The sequence below is a fragment of the Desmodus rotundus genome, chromosome 9 (genome assembly GCF_022682495.2).
Source record: "Desmodus rotundus isolate HL8 chromosome 9, HLdesRot8A.1, whole genome shotgun sequence".
NCBI classification, from domain to species: Eukaryota; Metazoa; Chordata; class Mammalia; order Chiroptera; family Phyllostomidae; genus Desmodus; species Desmodus rotundus.
The window spans coordinates 86,452,925-86,474,782 of NC_071395.1; the positions used below are offsets into that span (position 1 = coordinate 86,452,925).

At 44.8% G+C, this 21,858-nt stretch overlaps 1 protein-coding gene across 4 annotated transcripts in view; it reads right to left on the reverse strand.

The window, feature by feature from the left end:
• Window positions 1–21,858, reverse strand: part of MAP2K6 (mitogen-activated protein kinase kinase 6) — a 93,782-nt gene that overhangs the window by 45,116 nt on the left and 26,808 nt on the right. For 2 of the 4 annotated variants that reach the window (XM_045182293.2, XM_045182290.2), the window contains exon 1: window positions 17,174–17,300. The exons of the other annotated variants lie outside the window; for them this stretch is intronic. In XM_045182293.2, coding sequence (XP_045038228.2) covers window positions 17,174–17,285 — 112 coding nt within the window. In that variant the 5' untranslated portion in view covers window positions 17,286–17,300. Of the gene's footprint in view, window positions 1–17,173; window positions 17,301–21,858 lie in introns of those variants that run through there. 4 annotated transcript variants of the gene reach the window in all.

A 21,858-nucleotide genomic window follows, 5' to 3' on the forward strand; every position in this document is an offset into this window, starting at 1 on the left:
CGGTCACTACGGTCAGTCCTAGTCCAACACGTCCAGTGTCCTTATGAGGAGAGAAAATGTGGACATTTTCAATTGGAACCATGTGAATATGTTACCTATTCAGAGGAAATTCCACATGAAGATACAAGAAGACAGCCGTCTACACGACATGGAGAGACGCTTCAGAAGAAAGCAAGACCTTGAGTTCAGGCTTCTAGCCTCCAGAATTGAGAGGAAATAACGTTCTGTCGTTTACACCACTCAGCCTAGATAGAGCACTTTGTTATGGCAGCCCTAACAAACTAGCACACGGGTGTCAGGGAGACGTCTGCACAGCCGCGTCCATAGCAGCTTTATCCCCAACAGCCAAAAGGTAGAAGCAACCCAAATGTCCATTGATAGATACATTAATAAATAAAATGTGACCTACACATACACTGGAATGTTATTTAGCCTTAAAAAGGAAGGAAATTCTGACCCATGCTACAAAAAGGATGAACCTTGAAGACACTGTGCTAAGTGAAATGATCCAGTCACACACACACAAAAATATTGTATGATTCCACTTACATGAAGTACCTAGAGCAGCTGAATTCCTGGAGAGAGAAAGGAGAATCGTAACGAGAGGTGGGGAGAAAGGGTGAGAAATGGCAGTTGTTGTCTAGTGCAAGATGTCCCGGAGATGAGTGATGGTGGTGGGAGCCAACAATGTGAGTGTCCTTAATACCACACAACGGTACCCTTGGACATGGCTAAGACAGTACATTCCGTGACATAATTTTACCACCATCAAAAATACAGTAAAATACCTCAAGTAAAAAATGAAATATTATTCTCGCTTTACAGTGCAGAAACTAACAGGTTTTCTGCATGAAACTAACATGCAGAAACTAACATGTTCCAACAGTCAGTATTCCCATCCAGGTCTGAATCCAAACACCAAGCTCAATATGCAACTTTTCCATCCTGGCACTACACTGTTTTTTTGTTTTTTTTTTTTAATTTTAAATCAAGAAGAAGCACTATTTATTATTCTTGTTTTTTTCCTATTACTCCCAAACTCAGATTGTTTTCAGACAATTTTGCTCTCCCAACCAGCATGCTGTCTATTTAGCTGCTTCGGAGGTATAAATTTTCTTCGGAAGGTTCCTTGAGTTGTTCCCTTCCCTAGTCTCACCTACCAATCTCTATATTCCTGACACTTGTACTATGGCCTCTTATTTCAGGATCCAAAACAAGAGAAAGAATGAAGTGGAATTTTTCCAAAACACCCAGGGGCTATAGTGATGGATGCCAAGATATCTTCCTCCTTCTGTGCCAAGAGTATGTTCTCTAAAGTAAAACGTATTACTACCTCTCCCAATTGTCTCAGTATTCTAAAGCTGTTGGGCCAGAGGCTTTGGTCTCTGCAAAGCTGAAACTATTATTGTCCCAGGCGTAAGACTGTGCAGAGTCCTGTTCGCCCTGTGTGCCGAGTTGCAAACAGGTTGGGGCTGGTGGGAAGAACGGAATGTCCTATGACAAAGAGGAGGGGCCCCGAGGTAGCCACAAGCAACCAGAGGAGCTGCCACAGCGTTTCACCGTGCTGTGGAACGAAAGTGAAAGAACATGAAGGGGCTGAGGGGAGAGATGCAACATTCCAGGAAATGATGCTAAATTCTTCAGAATACTTGGCTCTCAAGAATATAAGCCCCGCAAACGGCTGAAAACTATTTTTTAAATACTATTTTGAAAAACTGTTCTTTTTCTCTTAAATTGTATACACGAATAAGAAAACATTCAACCCAGGACTATCAGGTTAACTCTCCAAATCCTTCTGTATTGGAGAAAAGCACACAGCCAAGTAACCATGCAGCCAAAAGAGGTATTATAGAAAATAAAAGCACATTTCCTAGGCTTAACTCCCCAAATATTCTCACGGGAAGTCAAAAATATGTTACGTATTTAAAACGGCTTTGAATAAATAGGCCATTAACTGGGGCTAGGACCTTTTTTTATAGAAAATAAATGGCTGGCTATTGTAGTGCGTCTTTCTTTTGCAGAATGCAACCTGTTCTAGATACGCTGGCAGCGGCTGCAATCACTGGCCACACCACGCTTCCTTCTGCGTGTTTACATGGCCATGTTATTTTTCAGTGAACTGCATGCTTGTGCAAGCACAAGCTGAAACACAGCTTGCTCTGACCTCAGCAGAAAAATGAAGACATACATTCAACGTGTATCCGAGCTCGAAACCCCTCCGAGAGTCTTTGTCCTCTGGGCTTAAGAAAACTCACCTCCATGGCAGCTAGGAAGCAGGCTGGCTGATCCCTCGCAGGCGGTGCTGGCAAAAGGAGAGCGAATGTCTTAACCAAGAGGGCACGTAGCTAACAGTGCCACCAAGAAAGGGACTGAAGAAAGACACAGTGCTTTCATTTTGTACCTACTATGTATCAGCACTCAGTTATGCCCTGAAAGTAAAAAATAAATTAGGACTAGCCCCTATTCCTCCTCATTTCCCACCCCCTTCGACCCTTCAGAATATTGCTCCTGAAATGATTAAGTTACACTGACTGGGATATTCCCAGAGGCTCCAGGAAGGGCAAGGGGTGGACAAAACAAGGTAGCCCCTTTCACTGAATTCCCAGTCTTTGAAGAAGTTTGTCTAGGCTGTCTTCCTGTCAGCCAGGTATAATTTAAGCTACATAAACTGGCATTCAAGAGCCTACCACAGTCATACGATCTTCTGCGTCCCCCTCTAAGAAGTAACTAAGAGAAGGTCAAATGGAAATCCTCTCTATTTCCTCGAATTCATCTCACCTAGGCTTTCGCTCATTCCTCTGGCCATGGGGCTCCTGCCACCTGGGTACTGTACTGTTCCCACCGTGGGCACTCACACACAGGGTCCTCCACCCAAGAGCTCTTCTCCCTGCATTTTGGTCCAGTGTTTTTTGTTGTAGTTTGGGTTTTTTTTAATGATCTCATCCCTTCCCTCCTATCTCTTGCCCTTCCCCACCACCTACAAGACTAGAAAGTTAACTGTGCATCTACTGCTTTGCATGGCCAGGAGGCAGGTCAGTAATATCTAGTCCAGGCTCAACGCAAGGAACTTAACAGATGTCACCTTTGCTAACCCTCCCAACTGCATGAGTTATTATCTGCATTATGCAGATGAGAAAGTGAACTTCAGAAAAGTCAGGTAAACATACCAAGCTATCACAGTAGATAAGAGTGGAGCCAGGCGAGTCTTGCTCAAATCCTCTATTTTCCCTCACTCGCCCATTTGGAGTGTAGTGTGTGCGCAGGACAGCGCGCGCTCGTGCGCCACTCCCAGATTCTCTCCCGGATTCTCCCCACCCACCTCCTCCGGAGACACTGATGGGCTTTCCAATTCAGCACAGGCTCTGACCAGCTTCCAAACAGACGCAACATGACAGCGCCTCATCTTTGTCTGCACCAGATGGATGCCTTCTTCCACCTCTGGATTCCTGCTCTAAGACTCCTCTGGCACTTGACGGGACCTGCTGGGACAGCTGACATGCAGAATCTAAGGGGTTAAAGCATGGGGGCCACCTGTGATCCATGAACAATGATGGACAGGAGGCAATGATTAGTCCCCTGGACACACAGTTCTGAATAATTTCATGAGGCTCTTAGAAGACCCCATAGATCAGTTGTCCCTAGCAGTGGCCACTGCACTGGCTTTCCCTCCTTGTCCCTCCTACTTACTGAGATCACACTGACAAACAAGACTCTTGCTCATAACCCTCTCCTTCATGTTCTGCATTGCATTCAGTCAGTGGGTAGCAGAAATGTGGGTCAAACAGATGGGGCGGGGCAGGCTGTGGTGCAATCTCCCCTGCCCCTCAAGCCATATGAATCAGCACATCCAATGGTCCTTCAGGGGTTCCTAGAAGAATTTAGGACCCACCTGTAGAAGTCAGCAAGCCTCCTCTGCTCAGCCACTCCAGTGCTGGCACAATGGACCCATGAACGGAATGGCTCAGGTGGCAGGAATGGAGGCTGTGCGTGTGTCCAGCAGTATGGGCTCCCTCTTACAACTCACTGCCACTGATGAATGAATGTCCAATGAATCAGTAGCAGAGACAGATACCTGTCCCTATAGCACCTTCAAGGGCATCAGCCAGCCCCTCGGTGGAAGGTTGATTATAGCAGACCACTTCCACCATGGAGGGGAGGAGGAGATTGCGATCCATTCTTACCACAATTCATGCTTACCTACTCCAAATGTAAGTCAAGAAGGCTTGCCTTCTCTGCATGCAAGCCCTCTGCAAGCCCGCTATCCAAGGATGTAAGAATGCCTGACCTACCAGCACCGTATTCCACAGAACACTGTTGCAGACCAAGGAGCTGATTAATATCAAAAGATGTGCGACAATGAGTATGTGACCAAGGAGCCCAAGAGTCTGATCACACACTTAATTGTTCTAAAACCGCCAGTTTAACTGAATGACAGACTGGCCTGTGAAAGGATCAGTTAGGACACTAGCCTGAGAACAACCTTTGTTTTCCAGTCTCACCTTGATTCATGTCCCACCCCTCACATTTCTGCAAGGAAACTTGTTTCCTTTCAGTGGTCAGTGGTATCAAGATCTGGGTACAAGGCGGGCTCATTGTTACTAGCGTATCACTTTTTCTTGGCCCTTTCACCAATCAGAGGTAGGAAATACATGAATGTGCATATACTATACCTTTACATACATGTAAATGTACATACACTCACATAAAAATACACATAGGTATATACCTGCACATGAACATACATACATCCATAGGCCTATCTTAGAAGTCATTAATTTATACCAAGCCACCACTACCAATCCATTCCCATCAGGTTCTTTTTGCCTTCTCTCATGCATTCAATCCTATAATACCAAATTGTTTCCTCCATACTACTGTGCGCCTCATTTTTAAGAGAGATGAAATTTTGTCCCAAGGCTGCCCCCCACAGAATCACACTGCTGTGTTATTGGCCAATGAAGTATCACATACCTATGGCAGAACCGATCTCTGGCAAGGGGCTATCACAATTGGTTTAGACCATTCATCCACCCACCACCTCCATCCCTGGGGTGGGGTCAGAGCCTCCCCTCAAATGCACAGTCACATGAGGAGGGAGAGATACAGGAAGAGAACAAGGTTTCTAATAGGGAGACGGAGGGGAGCGCGGAGTACTCACATCGGGGAGTTGGCTGCCTGTACCTGCTACATTAATCTAGACTGGGCGACATAAATCCTCGGAAATTGCATGTAAAGTTGTCTTTGGGTGTGCACATGCATCATTTTCTGGGAAGAGGATCCTCAGTTGTCATCATTTCCCAGAGGGCTCAGAGACTCAGGAAAAGTTTAGAACCACTTTCTTCATTTTAAATTAGCATAGCCCTTAATCTTAATTTACAGAACATGAGAGGTTTCTAGGAACTTAAACCCCAGTTCAGAAAATGCAAGCATCTCCCCGATTTCAGTTAATGCACGTTTAGTGCACATCTGCTCCCAGGGGAGGAATCAGAAGCCCGCATGGCTTTCGTCAAGATTCAAACGTTTGTCTCAATTTGAGTCCCTCTTGAGCTTATTCCTAGAGACTGACTTTTCAGGCTTCTAGGGCAATTAAGGGGCACTAAATCCTCTGCGAATTAGACATGCTGCCTTTAAACTCTTATTCTTCTCAAGAAAAAGGGGGTCGAGTGGGAGTCCCAAAGGAATAAAGGAAACAGAAGTGCAAACTGTCATAAAAAAAAAGAAGAAAATCCCTGGCTTAGGAGCCAAAGAGCAAATGTCAAGGCAGCTTGTCGGTTTGAATGTGTTCTCGGCATTTTATCCCATTGGCCCCAAATGCAGAGTTCAGAGTCCCAGAAATATTACCACCATCTGGGACAGCTGTGGTCATAGAAAGAGATCAACATGTCCAGGGCTTTAATCTGCTAGGGCTCCTTCAACAGAGCTATTTATCTATCTGAAAAGGCTGAGTACAAAGGCGGCTACTGCAGGCATTATTTATGCCGGGGAGGGTGGGGGCGGGGCAATAAAAAGCATGTGCGCTTGGGCGTGGCTCTTACATTTTTGCCAGGCAGACAACTGCTGTGCAGGGAGAGATAAAATCATGGAACCTAGATTGTTCTTATCCAGCTCGGTCACAGGGTGACTCTATAAACTGATCATCCCAAATGGGACACACTTTTGGGAGTGAAAGAGGACACCGTTCATGATTAAACCAAGACAAGAGCTGCGACGAGGTGCAGTCTCAGCAAACCTAGGTGGCTGGCACCCTACTCAGTCAGTACTTCACAATACTCTCCTCTGCTCCGGTCTCTGTCATTTGTCCAGCACTTGGCAGGTGCCTTACATTGTGTTAAGCATCACAGAGAATATGAAAAGCATAATGAAAATACAATGGTATACCATAGCATCATGCCACAGAGTCCTTGCCCATAAAGAGCCCTCTGTCTTCGCTCTTCACATCACCGTGGCGGCCTAGAGCAACACCCCTTCTGGTAGCCTTGAAATCAAAATGCACTGACGTCTACTCCGAGCTGAGGCATTAGGACCTTTTGCATGCTTTGGTTTTTAAATCTTTGATTCAGAATATATCCAAGTGACTCACTGGACTATTTTGGTCTTGGGAATTAAGCTGCATTCAGAAAGCCTCGCTGCAATCTCATGTACCAGGGTAGACAGAGGCCTTCCTGAGAAACCTCTGGAACATCTCCCTGAGACTGGGGAGTCAAACACAGCTGATCAGGTACACTTTGAAAGTCTCTTGAACTCCGATGATATTTCCACATTTTAAGTCATCTCCAAATCCTCTCCTAGGTCGATAATCATTTAGGAACACTAACCCCCATGTTTCTCCAGTCCTCTGGGCTAAAAAAAACATTTCAAATCTAGGACCCCTGGTTTCTTGCTCTCTTTATCACTGGCCAAAATAAGAAAATGAAACAAAATTTAAAAACGATCTTACCACCGATGCTCTAAAAATATAAAGGCATCTACTGCAGTCATTACGCTGGTTTGGGAGGGGGCGGGGCGTTACAAAGCATGTGCCTTTGGGTGTGGCTCTGAAATTGTTGCCAATATTAATAATAATTTTTGCCAGTAATAATAAATTACTCTTGAAAATAAAATCATGGATTTTTTTTCCTGAAAATCCTACAGATTTCCTGAATTCAAAAGTAGAAAATAATTAGTACAAAATCTAGAAAACAAAAACAAGGTATAATGAAGAACATTGAAATCACCCAAATTCCCACCACGAGGCAAAACCACTTGTTAATATTTTGGGGCACTAGTTCGCATCCTTGTGTACACGTATCTACAACTTCATATACTTACATAGATACAGAAAGATTCCCATAAAATGAAGACCATATTATGTGTACAATTTTTTTAATGCTTTCATCCCATAGCATTTTATGGTGAATAAATTCTGCAGGCATCAATCATCCTTCCGTAAACATTTTCAGGTGCAAAATTCTCCATTCAAAGTACTACAAATACTGGTTGTGAAGATGTTGATGGCAAAGTGACCATTTGCATAGCTAGCATGCTTTTTAGTGGCACGTGTGAAATCTGTCTGCCTTCTTAAAAAGAACAAGTTGAAGAACAATATGCTAAGTCACTCAGCTTTACAGAAGTTGGAATCAATGCACTGAGAACAATCCAAGACCTCTGCAATGGGTAAAGAGATCAAAAGCAGGGTTGTATCAGACTACAGGCTGATCAGAGACACCAGGACCCGCTCTGGAGGGGAAGGTTTGCTAGATACTACAGCTTCTAGAAAAGTACTTTTAAACTCCCATAAAGTAATTTAAACATTTCTTATGCTTTCTACAGGCTTTGCACTGTGCTAAATAACGGCGATACGAAGATGACCAAGCTCTGATCTTTTCTCTGAAGGACTTTACAGCCTGTAGGGTGATGCAGATTCAAAGCCAACACTTGGGATGCTTGAGCCTGCTGAGACCCAGCTGTGGAGAGTGGGCAAAGTGAAGTTATAACAAGTCAGTGAAAAGTATAACAGTTCATGTACACTAAATAGATTTTTCCTATCCTGCTTTGATACTGTTTGACACATATGTTCAATCAATTTACCTGCTATACTATTAAGTTCAACAAACATTTATTGAGCTTTGATCACGTGCCGGCACTGTGCTAGGTGCTGTGGCTACAACGATGAGCCACGCCTCCACTCCCAACGAAGTCACATTTTAGTAGAGATTGCAGATGCTACACAACAAATAATTACATCAGGACTTACAGGAGTGTAAACAGGGACTTCTGAGTGAACTTGAGCAGCTAACCAACCTGGGTGAGGCTGTATTTCAAGGCTAGTTCCACGAAAAGGGTGCACTGGGGATGGGCATGGGAGAGGGTAAGAGACAAAGTTAGAAGAGGCCAGGCATTCCAGTAAAGGCAATGGGCAAACACAAAGTCAAAAGCAGAGGGGTGTGGTTATCTCCAGAAGTTTCTAAGGAACGTGTGAGAGTACGGTGCAAAATCTTAGGCAGACAGGGCCAGAAAAGGAACCCAGAGGTAAGCAGGTAGAGCCACTGAAGAGTGTGAAGCAACGAATCGGCATGGCCACAGTTCTGTTTCAGAGGATGACCCTGCGTCACACTTCGCTGAAGACATGGAAGGCATGAGATAGAATCTTATTCGTGTCCCATCACAGGTCACAAGCATCCATCTTCTTCTTTGCTCTATGAAGGCAGGTGTGCCCCTCCCATCTGGATCCAGCCACTCCTGTCTTGGTAAGGACTCCAAGGCTTCCGGTATCTGCTCCCTGCTGATACTTCCCACAGCATGTTACTCTTGTGTGATTTATTCCTTATCATGAAACTACTAAGCTCTTGTATCTGACATAACATACACTTCACTTCACTCACATCTCCCTCCAGTCTTAATCCCAGTTCTTTAAAGAGCTGTCCACACATGATGTTGTACGTACATCCTGACTTCTCCTTTCGTTGCCCAACCCACCAAGAGATAGCTCTCCTTTGCCCTCACACTCCGGAAAAGAGCTTTTACCAAGGTCACCAACCACATCTAAATGCTTTTCTCATTTGACTCTGTGGTGGGCAGAATAACATCCACCCTCCAAAGACATCCACATCCCAACCCACAGAACCTGTGAATATGTCACCTTACATGGCCAAAGGAGCTTTGCAGATATGTTTAAGGTTAAAACCTTGAGATGAGGAGATTGCTTGGATTGTTTGGGTGGGCCCCGTCTAATCATATGAGTCCTTAAAAGTGGAAGAGGAAGAAGAGAGGGTCAAAATCTTCTTCCTTTCAGTAGATGACCCCCTCCATCCAGCTGTTCAAAACCGCCATCCTTAATTTCCTCCCGTTCTTTTGTTCCCATGTCTTATCCGATAGGAGATCCCATTGATTTTATCTCCAAAAGTTATACTAAATCTGCCCAACTCTCTCCATCTCTCTTGCTAGCATCTAAGTCTACACCTTCATCACCTCCTACTTGGACTTCCACAGCAACCTCCTCCCTGGTCTCCACACTTGCTCTTTCATCCTCCACTGACACATGCTCTACAAAGCAAGAGTGATAGTGAAATGTAAATTGGATAAAACTGCTCCCGTGCTTGGAATTCCTTATTGGATTCCTATTGAACTTGGAGTAAAATGTACTCCTTACTATATAGCCTGCAAGGCCCTGTGTGATATGATCCCGCCCATTTCCTTGATCCCATCTTCAATCTGTCTCCTCCAACGGCTCTGTGCATTCATTGCTCTCTCTTAGTTTTCAGTTCTCTGGGCCCGCCAAGCTTTCACACAACTCAGTCTGCACAAACTGTCTTTTCTGCCTGGAACATTTATGTCCCCACTTCTTTCCATTCTGGTTCCTTCTCATCCTTTGGATCTCAAGCTTAAATGTCATCGTCAAGGACAGCCTTGCTCATCTACACTATGTAAAAATGTCCACCCTTTTATCCTCCATCTCAGATTGTTTCCTCTTGATATCATTTATAAACATGTTAGTTATTTGCCTGTGTACCTGGCTTTGTTGGTCCTCAGCACTAGAAAATATGTGAGAGCAGAAGCAGGATTAGTCCACTGTGCTACACCCAGCCCTGAAAAGAGAGTGGATAGACTCATACATGGTACTCAATTACTTCTTTAGTCATTCTGATGCCAGAGAGTGGATCAAGATGGGGGGCAAGACTGGAGGCAGGAAAACTGAGTGAGAGACTACTGCAAAGTTCCAAATGAGAGAAGAGAGGAGCCTGGACTTGATCAGTAATAGTAAAGATGGAGAGGAGGAAAACTGAACTATAACTAGGAGGAAGGGCAGACTCCCACTGAGGAGAAAAACACAAGAGAAGCAGATAGGGCAGATGAGAAGGGATGAATTTGGGTTGAGTACAGTGAAGTTGAGGGATCAGCCAGGTAAAGAAACAGGATTAGACAGTCAATCATGATTTGAGAGTTACGGTTATCTACAGTCCAAATTTGTGCCCATTAACATTTTATAGGGTAGTATTTTCAGGATGTTCCCTGTTGTCTCATCAAAAACCATCCAAGTCTAAAACGACTGTTTAATCGTCAGCCTAGTAGTCATGAAAATGGAAAGGGACTCAGTCCAGAGCCTTCCTCTAGTAGAATCAATCAATACACAATGAAAGGAAACTCACCACAATGGCATTTCAGAGCTCAGTGCAACCCCCTTTCCTCCCACCTCTTCCCCCGATCATCTTAAACCTTCCTGGCTGCAGATGGCCCACTTCCTAACAAACACCAGCCCGTGAGCACCAAGTGGCCACGATGCTTACAGAGCAGATCAATCAGATATTCTTAAGTGTTAGATACAACACCACTTCAGGATTTCTCCCTAAGAAGTATTAAAACACAAATTCTGACCTTTTCTAGTCTCTTCCTATATATGTTTATCATACATGGTAGCTGTTCCTTTACTTAATCCCATATTCTTTGCCTTATCAAGACCTCTTTATCCCTGCTTGTATCCCTAGCTGGTATTCAGGTAGAAAGAAATAATTGCTGAGTAATAGCCAGCTTCAAGTAAAGCACTGACCAGAAGGATAGAAAGGGATCCAGTAAGATGACCAGTTCATGAGCCATCACTGACTCATATCATAATCCATGTAAATATTAGGATACAGTTTTCTGCTTTGTTAGTATTACTTTTAATAGATTCCGTGGCAGATCAAACTCCACAAACAAATGGTATATCAAAAGTTTGCCTGTTAACCTGATTATTTAAAACTCTGAATATAGTTTTATAGGTACTCAATATTCCAATAGGGCATCTCCTATACCTGCCCACCAAACACCAATTTAACTCATAACATAAGCAAACCATACATCTTCGCAGCTGGAACGAGGCGTTCAGTAAGTGGAAGTCATCTTATCCTTTACAGATGAGAAAACTGAGACTGTTGCAGGTCCTATTGGTCCTGTGAGTAATCCTTTAAATCCATGCACCAAGTATTACCTGTTTCTACGAGCAAATGCAGGGCAAAACATCCAAGGCATACAGACAGAAAGAAGGCCAAGTTCGTTCAGGGTGATTACGAACTTTACATAGACGAGCACTTTACCCAAGGCCATCAGACTAATAATAATGGGAAGAACTGGGACTTCAACCTAAAGTTCTTTCGACTGCTGTTCTAGAATTCACTCGAAGAAGCCACTTTGCCATAACCCTCCAGGGAGAAAAGTGGGGGGGCTCCACAACAATGCAGCAGCCCTCACAGCACACGGTGTCCTCTGGTCGTTTTGCGGAAGGGCTGCATGTTCTGGGACCCGCTGAGACCAGCCAAGCATTTCTTCCTTGCTGGAATGTACTTGCCGCCCGACCATCTGACCAGAGCCCTCACCCAGGTTAGAGAAGACTCTAACCTGCTCCCCGCGGCCTGAGGCCGAGGCCCTCAGGTCCTCTGTTGCTGGGGCCCCCTTGCTGTAATCAGAGCCTGCCTGGAAAGGATTCCATGTCCCAGGGGTATGAGAGAAAGCAGGAAGGCCCGAGAAGGAAAATTCAGCATTATGTTTGCACATTATAATCCCAAATGTGTGTGATTCATTCCAAATGCAAACTGAAAACCTCACTAATTTCACTTTCCTTTCCAAATTGCCTCCTTTCAAGTTTTTACACATAAATTCTGACTAAAACTGACATCGTGTTTTCTGCAAAAGAAAGCAATCTGACTGCCAACCATGGAGGAAAAGTTATGAAAAGTGGTACACAGCTGTTGTTGGATTTTTTTTGTTTTTTTGTAATGTGATTGATGATTAAAATGGAATCTTGCTGCCTGGGGCTCCTTCCTGGCTACTATTAAGCTGGTGAAGTTGGTGACAGTTTCTCCTCCCCTAGCTATCAGTGTTAGACTTGGGACGAGGACGCAGAGGCCTCAGATGACCTCCACTGGGCAAGGGGCGCCTTTGGGATGCTAAACGGCAGCTCTCTGGGAGGGCCTTGGAGGTCACCCCAGAGCGAAGTGGAGCCCTACAGCTTTCTCAGCAGCCTGCGTTCTCAAACCAGCTCTCCCCAGAACAAAAACGAGCCTGTCAGGCACCATAAACAGTCAGAAAAACATGCCTCTAGACAAAGCGAGGCTATTCAGCGGTCTCCGAGCTGTCTCTTCCACCCCTCGGGTTCACTGACCCAACAACTCACGCAGAGTCAGGCTATAAAATTTGGAAGAAAGAAACGTCTGCGGAAGGAGGAAGGAATGGAAACAATGGGAGGACATTTCCCTTATTCTTTCCATCCCATGGCAACCACACGCTCCCGGCCAGGCCAGCAGTGCAGGTAAGTGATCAGAAACCATGTCCCACACAGACGGAGAGACAACAGGGGGTGTGTGCCCCGGCGAGGAAAGGTCAAGGGAAATCTCTGGAGCTATCTTGCAATCACTTCAGGAGCTGTTGCGTGGCAAGGGAAGCAGATTTGTTCTGAGTTACTTCCGGAGATGAAGGAATAAGGGGACGTGAGCTATTTCAACATAAAAAAAGGACTTTCTTACAACTAGCTGGAAAGGGTAGTGAGCATTTTAAATCTGCACCACACAGGTTTTCCTCCTATTTCTCTAAGCAACTCTTTCTTCATCCTCCCCATCCAGAGTCAACACGACCCAAGATTCTGTCCTTTAGCTCTTTCTCTCCCTGTGCCTCTCACCTGTGTGTTGTCAAGGTCGCTATGAGCCTGAGCAACTTCTCAATATCAAACCTTGGTCTATCCAGTCTCAGCTAGACTTTGCACTGGTCTTCTTGCTGGCCCCCCATCTTTCAGGAATGCATACTCCTCGAAGCCACAGTCCTCTGAGCTGTCACCGATGCATGGTCACGCTGCTCTCTACACTGAAGTCCAGACTTGTGCCCCCCTCCCTCCCAGCCTCCTTAGTCAATACCCCCTCAGGACACCACAGCTGCGCCAGGTACACTCTTACCTCCTTGTCCTGGGCCTGCTCAGGCCACTGCACTGCCTGAAAGACCTCTGCCTTCGCCCTCCTAACGCTGCAACAGGACACAGCTCACCTTTCAAGATCGAGTTTCCACCTGCTTCCCACTCACTCCATCTTCGTCACTCCCTCTCAGGCCCTCTGGACCCTCACCTCCCCTGTGTGTTTGGCAAATTGTTTTATTCGATGATGGTACCCTCCAGCACTAAACCCTTAGCATCTTAAAGGCAAGGGACCAAGTTTGTTTCATTGCTCTATCCCCAGAGCCTAATGAACTGTCTGGAATGTGTTTGCTGAGTATGTAAAAAAGAGAAAGAAAGAGCATAGGGAAAGAAAGGCAGGAGGAATGATAGGTGGAAGGAAGGAAGGAAGGGAAGGGAAGGAAAGGAAGGGAGGGAGGTTTGGGGGGTCAAGGATGCCCTGAATTCAGTGCATTCTTATTCTATTTCCTTTCAATTTGAGTGCTTCCCCTTCCACGGGGTTTTAAAGACTTAGTTTACAGGTTCTCAAAGGGAAGATAATGACTTACCTACTACTCTGAATACGGTGCATTCTATAAAACAAGGAAGAGTCTAGTCAGAATCAGCTGCAAAACAACACGCATCACAAGAGTCATACCGGCAATTATCTATCAGAAGAGATTTCTTAATGAAACGAACTCGGAATTAATTTGCAGTAAACCTAAATTTGTAAAACACGTTTTTAAGTATAAAAACCTTCAGTGACTGACTACTTTCCTACCCTGGGGGTTGGCAAGGAAAGGGAGAGTCAGGTCCAATTTCTCCCGGCTTTGAGGCTGACAGCCGTGCTCAACTATGCACACCAGCAAAGCAGGTTAGAATGGTGACACATGGTTTTTTATAAGGTTGCCAACCTCTAAGAGGTTTGCTTTAAAATACTCAAAAAGGTTGCTGGAAATGAAAATAAAGAAGTCCCTGGTGACTTTTGCGAGAAGAGATCTGGTGGCAAAGGGAGGAGAGAAGCCAGACAGCAGGCACCAAGGGACAGTGGGCATGGAGAAAATGCAGAATGCAGACACAGCGGCAACACTGGGCACTGAGGGGTGCACGCGGAGAATGCGGGGCTGGCACTAGAAAGGCACCCAATGTAAACAAAAAGCTCTTTTTCTTTTTCTGAATCTTGGGGACACTGTGCATTTTTTAATGCCTCGTAAAAGTGTTTTCCAGTGACAGGGTGAGTGCCAGGTGGAGATCTGGGGACAGCAAGAAAATGACATACTGTCAACTCAACATAAAAAACTCAACAGAATTGACACTAATTGTGAGGGTGAGCCTCCAAAGTCCAAGGTTTTGGAGGAAATCCGAAAATGTAAAGATTTGCCCTGGGACACGGTTCTTAAACTTCAGGGCCATATAAATGCCCTGGGGTATTTGTTTAACAGGCTATGGCCCTACCCCCCTCCCATTATGGCCTGTGAATGTGCATTTTTTGAAAGAAGGAAAAAAAGGTGGGGGGAGCAGAGAGGGAGGGAGGAAGGAGGAAAGGAAGGAAAGGAGGAAGTTAGTGAGTTAGTTAGTTAGTTAGTTGTAACTTTTTTAGAAGGACCCCTGGTGTTCCGGGGGACACGTGTTATCTGTAGTCATGGGGACACAATCGGAGACCAGCCTAGAGCAGTACTTTTCAAACTTTAATTTACGTATGATTCTTCTGGGGCTTGATAATTTTCTGTAGTCTGTGGCTGTCCTATGCACGGCATCATGTTCAGTAGCATATCTGACCTCTCCCCCACCCCTTTGTGACAAACAAAATATGTCCTTAGATGTCACTTGATATACACTCCAGGGAGTAACAACTCTCCCAGTTGAAACTCACTGAGTTAGAGGAGAATTCAAAGAGTAAAAGAAAGTGCTTTGGACATTGCAATGACCAGTCCCACTGAATTTTCATATTGTGGTGACCCAAGGATGACAGACTTTTCACTTCTATCATTTCTTATTTTCTGAAGAAAATGAATAAAGCAGTGGGACAGTGGAAGCGGTAGTAATACTCAGTGTTCCCCATATTTCCTAGCCCTCCTTGCAGTTGGACGAACCCACATGATCAGGGCCGGGCAGTGAACTATGTCCCTTTCAGGCTGAGGCCGGGAGAAGCTCAAGAGCTGTTCTCCAATCTCTTTCTTTCCCAGGTCATGCGATCCCAAAGTTGCAGCTCCATGACGGTGGAGTCTCAATCAGGCTGGGTCACTGAGTCCCTCAGTGGGGTAGGGTTCCCTGCTGAGTCATTTGGGGCATGTAGCATAAGCAAGGAATACCGTTTTCCTGTGTTAAGCCACTGAGATTTGGGGGGGGGCGGGGTGTTACTCAGTCTAACCTAACACAGTGAGAATAATAACCACACTCCAACAAAAGGACCAAAGTCCTCAGAATTCAGAACCCAATTTTTCTTCATCAAATGGCCCATCACCAAATTACTTTAAAGTTCGTATAAATGGACAAGATATGGAATTGAGAGGCCGTACTCCCCCACAGTAGAGGAAAACTGAACCAACTGAAAGTCATGAAATAATGTTTTATTGTGATCTAATCAGAATTCCAGGCATATCCAAAAGGGGTGTTTAGATGACAGAATTCCCCAGTGATGACATGGGCATACCAAGAAAGAACAAAACAACGATAACAACATAAGTAACTCCTAGGTGTTGAGGGCCTTTGATGTGCCCAGAACTAGATTATTTGCTTTATTTAGTTATCTCATTCAATCATCATTACAACACTTTTACACATTAGATTCTGAGGCAAACACAGGTGGCTGCCCACTCGAGGAGCCAACAAAATCACAGTATTGTTTGGAAAATGGGTGGCAAGGGTGGACACCACCCCCCCACCAACCTCAGGAAATGAAACATAATTGGCTAGCTAATGCCTGGCACACACCCCTAGATCTTATAGTGGTTTTCACATTTTCACAGGGTTAAGAAGAGAAAGGGAAGAAGATGGACCAGAGAACACATGGGGCCCACAAAGCCCCAAATATTCACAATCGGATTTTTACAGAAGTTTGCTCACCCCTACTTTACGCCAACTATAGTAACCCCTTCATAGTTTAAGGGTGAACAAGTTGCACAGCGTTTGGGTCCAGGCTTGAAACCTGAGAGGAAGTCCGCTGGGAGCTCCTGGAAGCTTTCCCTTCCTGATTAAAATAATAAGACCCAGGGGAGAAATGCCCCCCTTGTCTTGCTGCCTTTGGACATTGTCATATGGCCAGGGAGAAAAAGTCAAGGGAATCAGAAATCCAATCAGATACCATCCAAAGCCAGGGCATAGCTCAATTCCTGAACTAGCCAGCCCTGGAGCACTGAGGCATCTCCAGGTATCCTCGCAGAGCGGGTAACAAACCCTGATGTTGCAACTGCTTTCGCTGGGTCTTCAGTTACTAACAGTGGACAAAATCCTGTTGACTTTCCATCACCTCTCAATAAACAAAACAACGCTCACATCTCTAGGAGAACCGGAACCTGAGAAGCTGCGGTAGTCATTACACCATTTGCTCCTGGCCAGAAAACTCCTCCCCAAAAGTCTGGATTCTCCTAGCTCTTGCTTAGGAAAGAAAGCACTAAATCTTCCACATTCAACCTTGAACACTACATGCTTGAGCAATTCCAGTGTCACAAGGTCAGAATCTTTCATTTGTAAAACGACCAAAACATTGTTTGTGAACAAAATGCTGTTGGATCCCTTAAAAATGTCCCTGCCCACAAACCATCACTATCCCCCTATCTACAGTTCCAAAATATTTCAACATACCTTTAGGAAAGTTCCTTGAATTTTTCCTTTTGAATTGCCCTCCATCTCTCAACAAACAAATGAGAAAATCATCCAGAGCTTGGTCAATTAGGTCCTCTTTAAGAAATATCATCAAATATGTACACGCCCATGACGATGTTTGAAGGTTATTCCCTCTGGACAGTCAGAGCATCTGTCGCCATCACTTACGCTGGTGAGGCTGGCTCCCGTGGATAATGACTAAATCGCTGAAACCTGGAAGCTTTCACCGTGCTCAAGGGCTGTCACCCAACTCGCTGATGGAAAAAGCACTACTGGCTAGAAATACAGACATCAGCCAAGTCACAATAGCTTCCTGATAGTTCTTTTATCGCCTCTATCAAACCACAACAAAGAATTGCAAATGTGTTCCTGGGAAGTGTTGTCTGCATACAGCCCTTAAAACCTGAAGAATCTTCTTTTCACAGTTATAACCTGCGAGTCAAAAACAGTTACCTACACAGGTTAAATTTCCCTCTTTATTTCAGGACTTTTTTTTTTTTGTCTTTTAAATCCAAGGTAGTGGTTCTTAGGTGGTAGTTCCAAGGTAGTGAGTCCCCAGGGAGCTTTGAAACAGAATGATGCCTGGTCCTATCTGTAAGAGTTCTGATCCATTGCTCCAAATGCAGCCTGGGCACGGGGATGTCCCAAAGTTCCCCAGGTGATTCTAATAGACACGCAGGGTGAGTACCACTGACCCAACGTGGCTCTCAACCCTATATATTCAACACTTGTAAAAATAACAGAAAATCAATTATTACTAATCAAGTGTGTGTGTGTGTGTGTGTGTGTAAAGGAGAGAGATGACCAGGATAAAGAGACCAAAGTGAAGGAAAGAAAATGAATGTCTTTGGCCCCTTAGTCATAAATCTTAGTCATACCCATGTCTCCATGAACGACTTCCTTAAACAGCACATCAAAATAATTTTTATGTGCACCCAACTTCTCAAGACTCTAGTCCAAGGGTCAGCAAACTCCAGCCTATGGGCCAGATCGGGCCTGCCGCCCCCCCCCCCCCCGCCCCGCTTGGTTAAGTCATGTTTCACTGGAATGCAGCTCACTCGTTCATCTGCGGGGCATCTGCCCACTTTCACACTGTACCCGCAGAGGTGCAAAAGAGACCATATGGCCCTCAAAAGCTAACATTTTTACTATCTAGGCCTTTATACAAAGTTTCAGACCCCTGCTCTGGTCTGTAATCCAGTATTCTAGTCCCAGCAATTAATATGCCTCCCTGTACTCTTCCTCCACCAGTGCCCCAACATCAACCTGACCCAACATCAACCTGACCTTGTGCTCCTGACAAATCCCCAGTGTCTCCAGGACTCACTCTGCTCCAACCTGCCGGGTGTCATTCCTCAGCTCTGACCAGGACACTCAGAGCAGGGCGCTGAGGCCATCACTCTGTGCAATAACCAGCTTTCAGCAAAAAAATAAAAAAATAAAATAAAAACCCAAACCTCATCAACTTGCTGTAAGTGAATACGCTCATGTTAAGAAGCAAACCAAGGTATTTTATATAAGGCTTGTCCACAGCCTAAGTCCGAACTTCCCAAATCAACTTCTGGTTTTGCTGAATTAAATTTAATTTTCTTCATTTAATCTTCTATGCTTTACTACTTGGCTAAAACCTAAGGCAGTGCCTTCTAAAACGATCCCCGGAGTTCATTTCTCTGTAAAACTTTTACTACGTCAGCAAAAAAACAGAGGCTATTCTAAGAGCCCCCTTAGTATTTTTTGCTTTCACCTCTGTGGTTTTAAATACAGGATGAAGGTCTAATTTAGGTCTAATTTACTTTAATCTGTTGGGAGACAGAAGGGAAAGACATGAGACTCTATCACTACCTAGAATTAAAATTTTCATAGGAGCCTGGCAGGGCGTTAGAGATAATGGGGTATGTATTCGCTTACAAAGTTCTCTTCTTTGCACATCAGTCAAGCACTGTCTCCACTCCAACCATCTGGTACTGCATCATGGACTCAATTCCCAGAGTCCCAGGGCCGGAATAGAGAAAGAAGGCCTCGCACGTTGCCTTTACTCCTAATATCAGATCAACTTTGATGCAACTGACATTTGGAGCCTAAAATTCCTTTACTTGTGGGGGTGGGGGGTGGGGTCCCATGCATTATAAGATGTTTGGCAGCATCTCTGACATGCACCCATGAGATGCCAGTAGCACACACACAGACACATGACCCCCCAGTTATGATGATCAAAAATGTTTCCCGACTTTCGGGGGCAGCCCTCGCCCTGAGCGAAAAAGCACTGCGTTAGAAGAACCAGTTCTATAGCCTCTACCTTCCCACTTGCCCATCCATACCTCCTCCAAGCCCATGGCTGCTGCTTCACCTTAGGCCGTCATCATCATCTGTAATCTGCACTTCCGTAACACTCGCCCGACCATTCTCCTTGCCTCCCACCTCCCACAGAGCTCAGATATCCCCAGACTGCCACCAGAGCGACATGGATGATAGGGTGCAACACCCGGAATGGCCTCTAGGCCCGAGGCACTCCCTCCCCCACTTGCTGAGCCTTCCCCAGGGAGTGCCCTCAGTTGAAGTGAGCCACTTCACCATGGCTAGGTGCCCCTCCGCAGGGGCAGCCTTCCCCTCCCCACCCTGTGACTGCAGGTGTACACAGGCCTGACCCCTGTGCCTCTGGGTGGGGACCATTCAGCTCCAAAGCGTCCCTGCGGGACCAGTCCTACAGCAGCTCCATCATGCAATTCTTCCATGCAATCCTGTTTCATCTGGTCCCCCTCAAATGCTAGGTGTCCCAAAACACTCCCCAATATCTCCCTTTCTGGGTCTACTTCCTCAGGGCCAGGACCAAAGACACAGTGTCGTCTCTCTAAATGACAAACTTGACCATATTGCTTCCCTGCCAATCAGCCTGCACTGTCTCCACCAGGCCTACAGGGAAGGACCCTAAAGAGTAATTATCAGAGAGGCATACAAGGGTTCACAATCTGTAGAGTGCTGGTAAAGCAACTGTGGAGAGGGGGGGAAAAAAGCCCTGATGTGTAGCATTTGCTGATCCCGTGGTGTAAATATCCTCACCACTGTCAGTTTCAAGCAATCAACAGTTTAACAAGGAGCTGGCAAAACTACTGGCTATTTAATAAATGGCTCTCTCGTGAGCCAGACACAAGCCAGCTCCAGCATGCCGCTGATAACCCCTGACCGTTCGCTATTGTGAATTCTCATTGTTCTCCTTCATGCTTCCTTCATTTCAGCGGATTCTTGTAATTCTCATACCACCGGGATGCTTTGAGGTTCTGCAACCTTACTCATGCTGTTTTCTGTCTCGAATATGCTTCCTTTCCCGTCTGACTCATGCAAACCTACTCGACATTCTGGGTTCAGCTCAAATAAAATCTCTTCCATAAACATTTTCAAGATTCATCCCTGCCCATCCCATTTCACATAAAGGTTAAATAGAATTCCCTTGCTGTTGTGTCTACAAGTACCAAAAATTCTTTCCTGCCCTAGTGTTCCTAGTCTACTTTAATGTATATGTGTGTGTTCACAAAACTGTACTTCTAGACTGTAACTACTCTGAGGGTAGGGTCTTATTTAGGTTTTTCTGGCACAGAAGATGATCACAAAAATGTGTTTTTTGAATTGAAAAAACTAGCCTTACTTCCTAGCTCAACTTTGTCATGAAAGCAGCTTTTAAAAAGAAAAAGGTCTCGAGGAAAAAAATACTCTTGCTACCCCAAATGTGAAACAGGGTTTGATCGCCCACCCCCAACTCCAGAACATTGCAGAAAGGCAAAGCATGGATGAAGGTTGGACCGGAGCCTGGCTTCTGAATATTTGTCCCAAACCCAAGAGTCTTGGGACAGAGCAGAAAAGCAGTGGGAACAAGCGTGCCACCCTCAGGTCCAAGGATTTGGGCAGGTGGACCGCCTGGTTACATTCTGGCCAGGCAACCTGAAGACCAGCCTTTCCAAATGCTACTACTGCTTCTGACTCAGAGTCAACCACGTGTGTTTAACGTGCCTCAGATCAAATCAAGCTACACATCCTCACTCAGTGCCTACTACTTGCAAACTACTGTATCTTTACTATAAAGACAGAAATGACAACCAACCACTCAGCTGAGTCTGAGGAAGAATAATCAGCCTTGCTTATAAGTCAAAAAAAAAATGTACTCCCCCTCCAAAAAAAAAAAACCCTCCACAAAACAAAAAAATAATAGTAGTAAACTCATATTTACCTGCTTGCTGTATACCAGCTCTGTCCTAAAATCTTTACATATATTACTTATATATGTATAGTTCATATACCATATCTTATGTATAATGTTATTATATGATAGCATATAATATAGGTTATGTATTAGAATAATATATAATAAAATATAATAATATAAATATATATAATATATGTTACTTCATATTTGATGTTTTTATATATAAATAAAATATATACCAGAATCTTCACATTGGCTTCATGTCCTGGGTACTAGTATTATCCCTCTTTTACAGATTAAGAAACAAAGATGTTAAGGAATTTACCTAACGCTAATTAAGGGAAGAGGCAGGATTGGAACTCAGGCTGATTGACTCCAAAATCCATGCTCTTAAACTAAGAGAAGGAGAAAAACCAGCTCCCTTACAACTTCTGCCACTGTCATCAGAGGATGGTGAAGTCCCTTTCAA